Source organism: Rhinoderma darwinii, chromosome 5 (genome assembly GCF_050947455.1).
Source record: "Rhinoderma darwinii isolate aRhiDar2 chromosome 5, aRhiDar2.hap1, whole genome shotgun sequence".
Classification (NCBI taxonomy): Eukaryota; Metazoa; Chordata; class Amphibia; order Anura; family Rhinodermatidae; genus Rhinoderma; species Rhinoderma darwinii.
Genome location: NC_134691.1, coordinates 309,910,497 through 309,924,751, shown reverse-complemented (window position 1 = coordinate 309,924,751; position 14,255 = coordinate 309,910,497). Strand labels below are relative to the sequence as shown.

Below are 14,255 nucleotides of genomic sequence, written 5' to 3'. Positions count from 1 at the left end.
TATGAACGGCCGGCACCCGGCCGGGAAACCCTGTCGTGTGAATGAGGCCTTATACTTACTTCTTTAATCCTTTCTGACGTGATTAAGTTGTTGTGACAATCGATGGCTCCTTCTGAGACAATAATGATATTCAGTCTTTTCTTTCTTGCACGGTTCTAAAGAAAACAAAATAAAAGGTTGTTCTTTAGAGATAGGTCAAATTTGGGCCTCAACGTTATGTGGTACTACAAGTGGCAGCACTCTCCCATCCTCCCACGTATATGCATATTATCTTAACAATAATTTCACATTGCAAACTGCACCACCTTTTTTTATTTGTATATATTTTTTTATTATTGCTGCAAAGAATATTGCTGCTAGAATAAAAAAATTGTATTAAAAAATATATTATGCATTTGTGTCCACAGCACCTATGCAGACCTATGTGTCACCATAGTTAGAGACTACTGTGTTGTCATCTGTTACTTCCTTCTATATCCCCCCTTCCCTACTGTCCCTAGGTTAGCAAAAAGAGAAAGATGAAAGGAAGCAACACATGATTGCAGGAGAAGACTACACAAATGTTTGTTTGTAGTCTGTAACCATGGAGACACATAAGTCTGCCTAAGAGCTATATACAAAATGATAGTATATATTTTTTTTATTTTTTTTAAAGACTATGTACAAAGTTTCTTCATTTTATTATTTTCTAATGCATTGGAGCAATAAAAATTGTTGCAAATGTGAACCATAGGCCATCCTGTGGATAGGTCGTCAGTATGAAAAATTGCCCGTGTCCAGACAACCCCTTTAGGATTTTGATTTCCCTGTGACTGTTTTCGTATATTAGGCTTTGTTCACATCTGCGTCAGGGCTCCGTTCTGACGTTCCGTCTGAGCTTTCCGTTGGAACGGAGCCCTGACTGACACAAACGGAAACCATAGGATGATTTCAATGGTGACGGATCCGGTGCCAATGGTTTTCGTTTGTGTCAGTTATGCAATTGTCCGTAGAATGACTCGTTATATAAATATATTATTAAGCTGTTGTCTGGATTCATCTGTAATATTACCTCAGAAAGTTTACCACACATAATGTCTTCCCAACCTTCCTCTGGAGGACTTTCAGGAATAAATACCCAGTCAGCTCCACAAGCTAAGGCACTAACAAGTGCCAGATATCTGTGCATAATAAACATAAAAGAGGAGTTTAAGGCCCTGTTCACACAGTTTTTTTTGCAGGCGGAAAAAGTCTGCCTCAAAAGGAATTTTGAGGCAGATTTTGACCTGCCTGCTCTTTTTTGCCACGGTTTTCATTGCATTTTTCACCTGCGACCATTGCAGCTAATGCAAGTACTGCGGGCAAAAAATGCAGTGAAAAATGCTCTGAAAGGACATGCAAAGAAGGACATGCCACTCCCCCCCCCCCCCCCCGCAAGCTGCTAAAGGCCGCCCAGGAAAAACCCCGCCTCTGCCTCCCATTGAAATCAATGAGGGGGGGGGGGGGATTTTCGACGTTTTTTGGCAAAATGCGGTTTTCGCGTCAAAATCAGTGCCAAAAAACTTTGTGTAAATTTCAATTTACTGTGTTATTATGGTGTTTGCATGTTTGTAGAAACCTCAACATTACATACCCACAGTGTCTTCCCATGACTTCTAAAACAAAGGTTCTTTGATGGCTGAAAAAAAAAAAGATCGAAATGATCAAAAATATGACGTAACTACTTGTAATATCATAACAACATTTACAACTACTAGTAAAAATGATCCCCTGATATCGCATCGACACATGTGACATTGGTGATATATGTGATCTCACGGATTCCCACAACCAGAGATCTCTCTAGAGTATTTTGTCCTCTTTGGCACTGCTCCTTTTGTTGCTGAGATTCTGATGACAACATGTCCCCTTCTGATTTTTGCCAGGTGCTGTGTTGTCAAGGCGACCCTTTACCAATTCAATTTACCATCCATATCTATTTCCACAAATGTATACATATATTTACTGCTGTTCAAACCAGTTAGGATGTCAATAATGATGCAGAAATGTAATTTTAATCTGGGGACATGTTGTCATCAGAATCTCTCAGTAGTGCAGCCTCAGGCTGTGGGCCTGTAACTTCAAGCAATTATATCTAGGAATCGGTCTCCTTCAAATTGTCCATAAACACATCAGTAATAGCGCTCATACTGTTAATCAATGTGCAGATAGGAGAAAAGGTAGATACAGCGCTATTATGGTTAAAAAGAAACTTTTTCCAAGTTTTATTTGTATCTGTTTAAAATTAGGATCAATGGAAAATTGATAATGGTGTCCTGTAATGCCAAGAGTGTGGATATAGGGTAGATAGCCTACGCGTTTCGAACGCTGCCTGCGTTCTTATTCATGGCTTGTGGACTACAAAACAAAAGTCCATACAAAAAAAGGTGAGCTAGAGGCATCTCTCTTTTCTTTTTGTTGCTAATCAATGTGAATATGGTAACAAAACCATCATTTCAACTCAATGGAAAGCATCAATGAAATATATCAGAAATCTTTCTAAGGCGAAGTTCACACCTGCGTTGTACAATCAGTTACTCTGATCCGTTTTTAGATAAGAATAAAAACAGATCAGTTAAAAATACCATTTGAATCAAAATAACGGATGGAAGCAGATTACAATATGTGTGTATCAGTTTTACATTGACACCAATGATAAAAATAACCCATCCGTTAGTCAACCGTTTTTCTGAACGGTGTAAAATTCCTGTACTCTGCACTTTCATTTCCGTCAAAAAAAACAGATGAATAACATAGCGGACACAAAACGGATGCTAACTGATGCAATTAAAAATCGTATTGATTTCAATGGTATTTTTAACGGATCCATTTATATCCTTAGGGGGGATTCACACGAGCGTGTATTCGGTCCATGCGGGCCGCGTGGTTTTCACGCGCCACGCACAGACCAATACAAGTCTATGGGGCAGTACAGACAGTCCGTGCTTTTTGCGCAGCGTTTGTCAGCTGCGCAAAAAGCGCGACATGCTCAATATCTCCGCGTATTTCGCGCATCACGCACCCATCAATGGGTGCGTGAAAACCACGCAGGTCGCACGGAAGCACTTCCGTGCGAACCGACTGAAACAGCGCACCAGCTGTCAAAAGGATGAATGTAAACAGAAAAGCACCAAGTGCTTTTCTGTTTCCAAACATCCAAACGGAGTGTCTTTGTGATGAGCGAACCCGGACAACCGAACCGAACTTCACCGGGTTCGGCCGAACTCGTTTTGGCCGAACCCGGCAAAAAAATTTCCGGTACGCGACGTCAGGAGATAGTCACTGTCCAGGGTGCTGAAAGAGTTAAACTGTTTCAGCACCATGGACAGTGACTTCCGATCCCAATATACATGAACCTGTAAAAAAAAAACGAAGTTCTGACTTACCGATAACTCCCGGCTTCTTCCTCCAGTCTGACCTCCCGGGATGACAATTCAGTCCAAGTGACAGCTCCAGCCAATCACAGGCCAAGCACAGGCTGCAGCGGTCACATGGACTGCCGCGTCATCCAGGGAGGTGGGGCCCGATAAGTACGAACTTTTTCTTTTTTTTAAAACAGGTTTCCCGATATTGTGTTCGGCATTCACTGTCGAGGGTGCTGAAAGAGTTACTGCCGATCAGTTAGCTCTTTCAGCACCTTGGACAGTGACGGGCGTCGACTAGCCTCATCTCTATGATGGCGGCTGCGCGAAAATCACGCTGCCGCGCATCATACACGGATGACACACGCAGCTGTCAAGTGGTTTTTGCGCGCGCAAAACGCCGCGTTTTTTGCGCGTGCAAAAACGCAACGTTCGTCTGAATCCGCCCTTATTCTGTTCTAAAAATGGATCAGAGCAACGGATTATACAATGCAAGTGTGAACTCAGCCTAAGTTTTTTGAAGTCTCTATTAGTTATTGTTATTTTCATGGCTTTTAAAAACAAAAAGCTGAGAATTTCCCATTAGGGGCAAAGTGGAACCTGTGAAAATCATACAATATATCTGAACATGTATCTCATATACTGAACACTAAGGGAATGTTCACACTGCCTATTTTCGGCCGTTTTTCGGGCCGTAAACGCCCGAAAAACGGCCAATAAAACGGAAGCAGAACGCTTCCAAACATCTGCCCATTGATTTCAATGGGAAAAACGGCGTTCTGTTCCGACGGGCCGTTTTTTGGCGCGGCCATTTTGAAAAACGGCCGCGAAAAAGAAGTGCATGTCACTTCTTGGGGCTTTTTTGGAGCCGTTTTTCATTGACTCTATAGAAAACAGCTCCAAAGACGGCCGGAAAAAACGTCTGAAAATCAGGAGCTGTTTTCGCCTGAAAACAGCTCCGTAATTTCAGACGTATTTTGCGTTTGCGTGTGAACATACACTAAATCTGGCCATACACACGTCGGCCGACAACTATCTATCAAATTTCTCCATTGTTATATATATTTGAACGTACATGGAGAAATAATGAAAGTAAATGGAGTTTCAACACATCTAGTGTCAAGGTTGAAAGTATCATTTTCTCAAAACTCAGAAAAAAAAAAAACAAAGGGGGATGAACGTTTCTTTGCCAGTTTGCTGGCGTAGAAAAGTCGCAAACAGCCTAAAATGTGCAAAATTTGCGACACATCCACTGCTTTTGCCACGTTTAAAATGGATGAAGCTTAGTGCAAGAGGGCATAGCCACCAGCAGACCACAGTATTTACTATAATTTACACCAGAAACTGACATAAATCTATGCCAGCTCCTGGCTGGCGTATCTTTTATTCGATGGTGCATGGTCAGCCGAAGATGCAACGAAGTTATTGAGAGGCATGCGGCTCTTAAAGAGGCTCTGTCACCAGATTTTGCAACCCCTATCTGCTATTGCAGCAGATCGGCGCTGCAATGTAGATTACAGTAACGTTTTTATTTTTAAAAAACGAGCATTTTTGGCCAAGTTATAGGGGTTGCAAAAAAATAGCAGATAGGGGTTGCAAAATCTGGTGACAGAGCCTCCTTAATACCATTGTCGCATCTTACCCCAGCTTGTTTCTTATTTTGCCTGGCATATTAAACGCCAGTCTTAATAAATTTTCCCCATAGGATTTAATGAAACTACTTACTACTTTGGTATATGCCCTATTATTGTTCTAGACAGTCTTGAGTAGACTAATTACCCTTTTACACGGGCCAATGAACGGGCAAATGAGCTTGTTCCCGATCATCGCCCTGTGTAAGCAGGGAAACAATTAGCCGATGGACGAGCAAACGCAGCAATAAATATTATCGTTGTCAGCAGCACATCTCAATGTGTAAACAGGGAGATGTGCTGCCGACATGATGGCAACGCATGGGGACGATGGCTCGTCCCCATACATAACCAATCATAGCTCTTTGTGACAGGAGCAAGCGAGCGCCGATCAACGATCTGTCTGGTTGATCGGCGCTTGTTTTCATGGCCCATGTTGGCCAGTGTAAAAGGACCTGAAGGCTTCTCAACCTTTCTGCTGAAGCCTCACCAGCCAGAACACGGTGATACAGGGGCCTCACCAGTTGTCTAAATTGAGGACAAAATCTACCCAGTATAAGATTACAATAGGTATAAAAGGAGTCAATTACGTTACTAAGCCTCAGATGGCTGCAGTCAGAGAAAGGCCTGTGCTATGATCAATTCTGCGTCTCACCCACAACTGGGATTTTGATAAAAACTGGTATAGACCGTACAAATATTAGGAAAAAAAAAAGCAACTTTAAAACACACATTGGTAAATCACATTTTATTTGCTATTTTATCTCTGAGCTTAAAAGTATTCATTCTACAGTTACTTTGGGACCATCTCCTGGCTCCTTTCTGATTAACTAATGTAGTGTTTCTCAGTGCAGGACAGCCCGGGGTCATTTCCATTTTAACAGATATTGATTTTTGTTGAGTGATTCTCCATAACAGAAGCAAACTAACAATAGCTGCAACTAAAGCCATCCCATGTTACATTATTATTTATTTGTACATGACAGACTAAGGCCTTATTCACACGAGCGTGTCCGATTTGCATCCGCAAAAAAAAAGGGCCATTTTCCATACATATGACTGTCCGTGTTGCGTCTGTGTGGTTTCCGTGTGTCATCTGTTTTTCTCGTCCTCTGTAAGCACTTCTTGGTTTTACTTTTCTTGTTTCTCTGCGTTTCTTTAGCAACTGATGCTTGAAAAATGAACAGCACAGGGATGTCGTCCGTGTGCTGTCCGTTTTTTTCACGCACCCGCTGACTTCAAAAATGAGTCTGATCTGCAAAAACGGACCAGAATAGAACATGCGGTGAGTTTCACGCAACGGACACACAATCCATGATATAACACGGATGTATGAATATCCCCATTGAATTACATTGGTCAGCGTGCTGTCAGTTACTTAAACAGAGCACACGGACCTGAAATACGTTCCTGTAAATAAGGCTTTAGGCTAAATTCACACGGCAGTCGGTCCCATCAAAAGTATGCCCAGACTTATGCAACTGTATGACTATACACTTGTATACAACAGCCAATGACTACCATAAAAAACCGTATACATATGTTTTTTTGTATACAGTTGTATAAAAAAGAGCAGTCAATGACACTTTTCAATACAGTTGGGGCTGTAAAATTCTGATGTATAAGGGTATGTGCACACACACTAATTACGTCCGTAATTGACGGACGTATTTCGGCCGCAAGTCCCGGACCGAACACAGTGCAGGGAGCCGGGCTCCTAGCATCATACTTATGTACGACGCTAGGAGTCCCTGCCTCGCTGCAGGACAACTGTCCCGTACTGTAATCATGTTTTCAGTACGGGACAGTAGTTCCACGGAGAGGCAGGGACTCCTAGCGTCGTACATAACTATGATGCTAGGAGCCCGGCTCCCTGCACTGTGTTCGGTCCGGGACTTGCGGCCGAAATACGTCCGTCAATTACGGACGTAATTAGTGTGTGTGCACATACCCTAAAGGTCATAGATAAACAAAAATGACACCTTTTGGGACACATCTGGCAATTTTCCTGGCATATATTAAGTCCGTGCACCACAGACGTGTGGTGAATTGAGCCTTAAAGAGGTATTTCCATCTAGGACATTTATACAATATCCATTGTATATGCCATAAATGTCTGATAGATTCGGGTCCCAGCTCTCCGACCCGTGCCTATACTGAGAATGGTGGTCGCATAACCTCCGTTCCGACTGGTGCAGCGGCCACTAGGAGCAGATTCCAGGCGGGGGATAGTGGAGAGAGAGGGCTGAGCATGTGCACGACTCTACATTCTGTTCAATGGGAGTTGCGAAAAACAGCCAAGCAAGCGGTGCTTGACTGTTTCCGTAACTCCCATAGAGTCGAATGGGGAGAACCTCACGCAGCGACAGCCGCACCAGCGAAGCGGTGGTTGGGTGACCCCCATTCTGTGTATAGGTGGGGTGTATCACTATTTTCTTTTTATTACTTATTAAATGTTTTTTAATTATGTTTTACTTTTAGTTACTTTTATTTTCTTATTGTATTTCTTTTCATTTTTATACTTTATTCATTTCATGGAGGCAGACATTTTCTACGCAGCTGGTTTTCTAAGCTGGGAACGACAGATCTATGGACTGATGTATAGAAACAACTGTTCTTAAGAGAAGGCACCTCTTTGACGCGGGCATCTTTTTTACGCCCCGCCTTTTGACAGTGGGGCGTAAATAAAATTACCGTGTGCACAGAACATCCTAAGAACCATTCTAATAAATGGGCAGATGTTTGCCAATGCTATCGAGCCGCATTTTCGGACGTAAGTCGAGGCGTAAAACGCCCGAATTACGTCCGTAAATAAGCCGTGTGAACATACCCTTATTGTGAAAAAGTCATAAAGCAGATTAAAATCCAGGGCACCACATACACTAAAGCGGACAATGGACTGGCTATATAATAATCAAACCAAAAAAGACCCAAATGGGAGCATAGAGACCAGAAAAGTTTCCACGTATGTATAAAAGATCAATTTTATTTCAACTTCTTAAAAAACAACATGAATGTTAGACATATGTAAATATAAATATGAAAGGTATCCAAGATGACGTCAACATAAAACAAGTACAACACTGCAATTGATGGTAAGTAATGGAGCAAAGACCTGACTCTAAAAATGCATGTTAGTCCTAGTAAGATGCAAAAGCGTCAGTAACCCATAAGGAAAAGAGACATATATCTCATGCTGTGATAGTGATTGGTTACATCAATGACCTGTGTTCAGATACAAATGAAACTATATGTTAATGTGAGTGTAGGAAAAATACGTTCCAAACACATAACCGGTAAGTATTCAATATAGTGCAACAAATGTTGAGTATCAGACATCAGATTTCGCATCAAACATAAAGGAAAGTAAAGCAGACAAGGGTTTGCTGTGAACCAGAGTTTGTTCATGTAAAAACGTACTTATAATGATTCCTGCGCGTGTACGACGCACGTTTCACGAAGTATTCCTCAGTTACATTGATAAGTACGTTTTTACATGAACTGATTCTGGTTCACAGCAAACGCTTGTCTGTTTTACTTTCCTTTATGTCTGTAACGTATTTTTTATGTGTTTGGAACGTATTGGTGGTATTGAACATAATGTGTTGTTTTCACGCACCCATTGATTTCAATGGGCGATAGGTGCATGAAAAACGTACCAATATAGGACCTGCAGTGAGTTTTACGCAACGGACACAGGCAGAGTGAAAACTCCTGCATGTGTGAGTGGCCCCATTGAAATCAATGGGTCAGTGTGCTGTGCGTGATTTTCACGCACAGCACACGGACGAGTTTTACGCTCGTCTGAATGAGCCCTAAGAAGTTGAAATAAAATGTATCTTTTATACATACATGGAAACTTTTCTGGTCTCTATGCTCCCATTTGGGTCTTTTTTGGTTTGATATATATCTGGGAGTCAAAACCACCATAACATTGTTATGGATCATTTATGAGTATGAACTGGCTATATGATGTATCAAAAAGTCCAAACACAGTAAGGCTGGGTTCACACGACCTATTTTCAGACGTAAACGAGGCGTAATATGCTTCGTTTTACGTCTGAAAATAGGGCTACAATACGTTGGCAAACATCTGCCCATTCATTTGAATGGGTTTGCCGACATACTGTGCAGACGACCTGTAATTTACGCGTCGTCGTTTGACAGCTGTCAAACGACGACGCGTAAATTGACTGCCTCGGCAAAGAAGTGCAGGACACTTCTTTGCAGTGTAATTTGAGCCGTTCTTCATTGAACTCGCATAATACGAGGAGAAGCATTTACGTGTGAAACGAGGCAGCTGTTTTCTCTTGAAAACAGTCTGTCATTTCACACGTAAATGCCTGCTATTGTGTGCACATACCCTAAGGTATGACGTATTATGCCTCGTTTTACGTCTGAAAATAGGGCTGCAATACGTCGGCAAACATCTGCCCATTCATTTGAATGGGTTTGCCGACGTACTGTGCAGACGACCTGTTATTTACGCGTCGTCGTTTGACAGCTGTCAAACGACGACTCGTAAAAATACAGCCTCGTCAAAAGAAGTGCAGGACACTTCTTTCAGACGTTTTTGGAGCTGTTTTCTCATAGACTCCAATGAAAACAGCTCCAAAAACGAGTTGGTAAAAAAATGAGTTGGTAAAAATGCGAGTTGGTAAAAAACGTCTGAAAAGCAGGGTCTGTTTTCCCTTGAAAACAGCTCTGGATTTTCAGACGTTTTGGTTGACTACGTGTGAACATACCCTTAGGGTATGTTCACACGGCCAAATTTCAGACGTATACGAGGCGTATTATGCCTCGTTTTACGTCTGAAAATACGGCTCCAATACGTCGGCAAACATCTGCCCATTCATTTGAATGGGTTTGCCGACGTACTGTGCAGACGACCTGTCATTTACGCGTTGTCGTTTGACAGCTGTCAAACGACGACGCGTAAAAATACAGCCTCGTCAAAAGAAGTGCAGGACACTTCTTTGGACGTTTTTGGAGCTGTTTTCTCATAGACTCCAATGAAAACAGCTCCAAAAACGGACGTAAAAAACGCCGCGAAAACGCCGCGAAAAATGCGAGTTGGTAAAAAAACGTCTGAAAAGCAGGGTCTGTTTACCCTTGAAAACAGCTCTGGATTTTCAGACGTTTTTGTTGACTACGTGTGAACATACCCTCAGGGTATTTTCACAGGCAAGATCAAAAACAGCTAAAAATGACGGAGCTGTTTTCAAGAGAAAACAGCCTCTGATTTTCAGCTGTTTTCGTAGCCATAAGGGTATGTGCACACGCTAGCTGGCTTTTACGGCTGAAATTACAGACTGTTTTCAGGAGAAAACAGCTGCTTCGTTTCAGACGTAAAAGCTCCTCCTCGTATTTTGCGAGGCGTCTGTGACGCTCGTAAATCTTGAGCTGCTCTTCATTGAGTTCAATGAAGAACGGCTCAAATTACGTTGCAAAGAAGTGCCCTGCATATAATGTATATAAGTGTCCTGCACTTCTTTGCCGAGGCAGTCAATTTACGCGTCGTCGTTTGAAAGCTGTCAAACGACGACGCGTAAATTACAGGTCGTCTGCACAATACGTCGACAAACCCATTCAAATGAATGGGCAGATGTTTGCCGACGTATTGTAGTCCTATTTTCAGGCGTAAAACGAGGCATAATACGGCTCGTTTACGCCTGAAAATAGGTCGTGTGAACCCAGCCTAAACGTTTTTTGAGGCGGTTTTTTTAGCCATGTTTGGAGCTGTTTTTCCATTGACACAATGAAAAACAGCTTCAAAAACAGCTCAAGAAGTTACATGCTTTCAATGGGTTTTACGGTGTGCTGTTCCCGCGAGATGTTATTTTACGCGTCACTGTCAAAACACGGCGCGTAAAAAGACGCCTGCGAAAAAGAAGTGCATGTCACTTCTTGGGATGTTTTTGGAGGCATTTTTCATTGACTCCATTGAAAAATAGCTCCAATAACGTCCGTAAAATACGCCGCGAAAAACGCGAGTTACTACAAAAACATCTGAATATCATGAGCTGTTTTCGCCTGAAAACAGTTCCGTATTTTCAGATGTATTTTGCTAAGCCGTGTGAACATACCCTTAGGGTATGTTCACATGGCCAAATTTCAGACGTATACGAGGCGTATTATGCCTCGTTTTACGTCTGAAAATACGGCTCCAATACGTCGGCAAACATCTGCCCATTCATTTGAATGGGTTTGCCGACGTACTGTGCAGACGACCTGTTATTTACGCATCGTCGTTTGACAGCTGTCAAACGACGACGCGTAAAAATACAGCCTCGTCAAAAGAAGTGCAGGACACTTCTTTGGACGTTTTTGGAGCTGTTTTCTCATAGACTCCAATGAAAACAGCTCCAAAAACGGACGTAGAAAACGGCGCGAAAAACGCCGTGAAAAATGCGAGTTGGTAAAAAAACGTCTGAAAAGCAGGGTCTGTTTTCCCTTGAAAACAGCTCTGGATTTTCAGACGTTTTTGTTGACTACGTGTGAACATACCCTAATACTTCTTTTACAATATGCTGTATCTAGTTACCCTTCTTTGACGTTAAGGGTATGTTCACACGTAGTCAACAAAAACGTCTGAAAATCCAGAGCTGTTTTCAAGGGAAAACAGACCCTGCTTTTCAGACGTTTTTTTACCAACTCGCATTTTTCGCGGCGTTTTTCGCGCCGTTTTCGCGGCGTTTTTTACGTCCGTTTTTGGAGCTGTTTTCATTGGAGTCTATGACAAAACAGCTCCAAAAACGTCCAAAGAAGTGTCCTGCACTTCTTTGGACGAGGCTGTATTTTTACGCGTCGTCGTTTGACAGCTGTCAAACGACGACGCGTAAATAACAGGTCGTCTGCACAGTACGTCGGCAAACCCATTCAAATGAATGGGCAGATGTTTGCCGACGTATTGGAGCCGTATTTTCAGACGTAAAACGAGGCATAATACGCCTCGTATACGTCTGAAATTTGGCCGTGTGAACATACCCTAAAACCATATAGGCTAACAAAGAGAAAGGCATGTTCCTTTGTACTGCTTTGGTATTGATTTCACATGTATGTGCTCCTTTATCATGTTTAGCACATTTATTGTGCTTAGACTATTTGATACATTATAGCCAGTGAATTGTCCACTTCCACTCTGGATTTTAATCTGTTTTGACTTTCTTTCACGACAAATTAATAAACGATTGTAATTTTGCTACATCTTGCATGTTAGAACCTTCTCTTGTAGGATTAATGTGATTGTAATGGTGAATGGATATTTCGGACATTTCTATAGTGGTCATGACTTATAGGTAGTTATGTTTACACTGCAGTATACAGTTATGTGTGTTGCTGTTATGGTGATGTGTATTGCAGTGCTGCGGGTGTGTATTCCCCACATACTGGACTATTGTTCTCAGGGACCCCTACTGTTTTATCACGTTGAAAATACACATCCGCAGCACGGCAATACAAATCCCCATAACAGCAATACACATAACTTTGTATAACTCTGTGTATTGCAATGTTATATAGTTACATAGGTTGAAACAAGACACAGGTCCATCAAGTTCAAACCCTTCTCAATCGTTTCCAGTCTATGTGATGTGTATTCAGTACAGTTATGGAGGAAACTGACTGGAAATTATGGGAGGAGGGCTGTGGCTGGCTGTATTGGGGGAATGTGGCTGGAAATTGTACGCCCTGTGGCTGGTAGCTATAGGGGGCTGTGTCTGACAGCTATAGGGGAACTCTGGTTAGCAGCTATAGGGGGACTGTGGCTGACCGCTATGGGGGGGGGGGGCTGTGGCTGGCAATTATAGGGAGGGCTGTGGCTGGCAGTTATGGTAGGGTGTGTGGCTAGCTATAGGGGGGGCTGGCAGGTATAGGAGGGCTGAAGCTGGCAGTAGGTGGGACTGTGTCTGACAAATATGGGAGGGTAAGTGTGGCTGGTAATTACAGGGGTTGTGGTTGGCAGCTATAAAGTGACTGTGTTTGACAGCTATAGGGGGACTGTGGCTGAAAGCTATAGGGGGACTGCAGTTGACATCTATAGGGGGCTCTGGCTGTCAGTTATGGGAGGGGGTGTGTGGCTGGTAATTACAGAGGGGGTTGTGATTGGCAGCTATAGGGGGGCTGTTGCTGGCAGTTTTAGGGGTTTGTGGCTGGCAGCTATAGGGGGCTTTAGCTGGCAGCTATAGGGGGGCTGTGGCTGGTAGTTATAGGGGAACTGTATCTGACAATTATGGGGAGGTGTGTCTGGCAGTTATAGGAGGACTGTGGCTGGCACTTATGGGGGGTTGTAGCTGGCAATTATGGGAGAGACATATGCTAACGTATGCCATAGATTTGCATTTTGGACAAAAATTCCTGTCCTCTAAAGAAAAAAAAAAGTGGGGAGTATTAAACAGAATCTGTATCCCCTCACTCCAGTAATAAAATGGTGATTCTGATAACACAACCGAGCCTGCACAACACAGATGAAAACTGAGCTACCGAACAGGAAGTTTGTCTATTGTGAATGCTCTAGTGGCCAGAGTGAAAACTACAATATTTCTACAATTTTGTGTATAGCTAGTGACATGAGAAATGAAAAAAACAAAAAAACAGCAAAAATGGAAAAAAAAAAAATGTTTCACCTAAAAACATGGTTTAAATAATATGTAATTTTCTGACTATACATTCCCTTTAAAGGGGTTGTAAAAAGCAGAATAATAAAATGCAGTAGATGGATAACATCAGCTTTATTCAGTGCAGCCCGTGTGGACAGGCAGAGGTGAGTGTGATATAGATCATTATTATCATTATTATTGAAGTGGCTCGCTCAGACATACCTTATCTATTGTGCTGCTCGTCTGTGTGCTGTGCGTTTAAACAACGCACAGCGAAGCAAGGTTCATGGGGAAATGTGAGGATGCAATCCTAACGGACTCTAGGCTGTTAAAGTGATGATAAGGGAATGTATAAAAGTGTGCACAGGCGACAAAGAGGTACTGAGGGGGCAAGGGCAGGTGTTACTTCCTCATGGAAGGAGCCATATAGGCAGGCTGGGGGGGAGGGGGAGGGAGGGGCGCGTTCTGGCATAACAGAAAAAAGTGAAGTCACGTACACCAGTGGGTATTAAGGGACTGCTAACCCTTGCCGCAGGTGGTTCTATGGTTTTGTTAGATAAGGGCCGGTCGGCCTTGTTGGTTCTGGCTTACAAGCCGGGTTTTGGTTATGATGTTAATGTTACTGTTTGTACATGGCTCTTGGAAAA

General features: G+C 42.6%; 1 protein-coding gene across 3 annotated transcripts in view; it reads right to left on the bottom strand.

The window, feature by feature from the left end:
- PFKP (phosphofructokinase, platelet) overlaps positions 1 to 14,255 on the bottom strand; it is a 103,398-nt gene that overhangs the window by 35,618 nt on the left and 53,525 nt on the right. For all 3 annotated transcript variants that reach the window (XM_075827442.1, XM_075827441.1, XM_075827439.1), the window contains exons 6-8: positions 1,613 to 1,657; positions 1,052 to 1,160; positions 60 to 155 (exon numbers count right to left, since the gene is read on the bottom strand). In XM_075827442.1, coding sequence (XP_075683557.1) covers positions 60 to 155; positions 1,052 to 1,160; positions 1,613 to 1,657 — 250 coding nt within the window. The remainder of the gene's footprint in view (positions 1 to 59; positions 156 to 1,051; positions 1,161 to 1,612; positions 1,658 to 14,255) is intronic.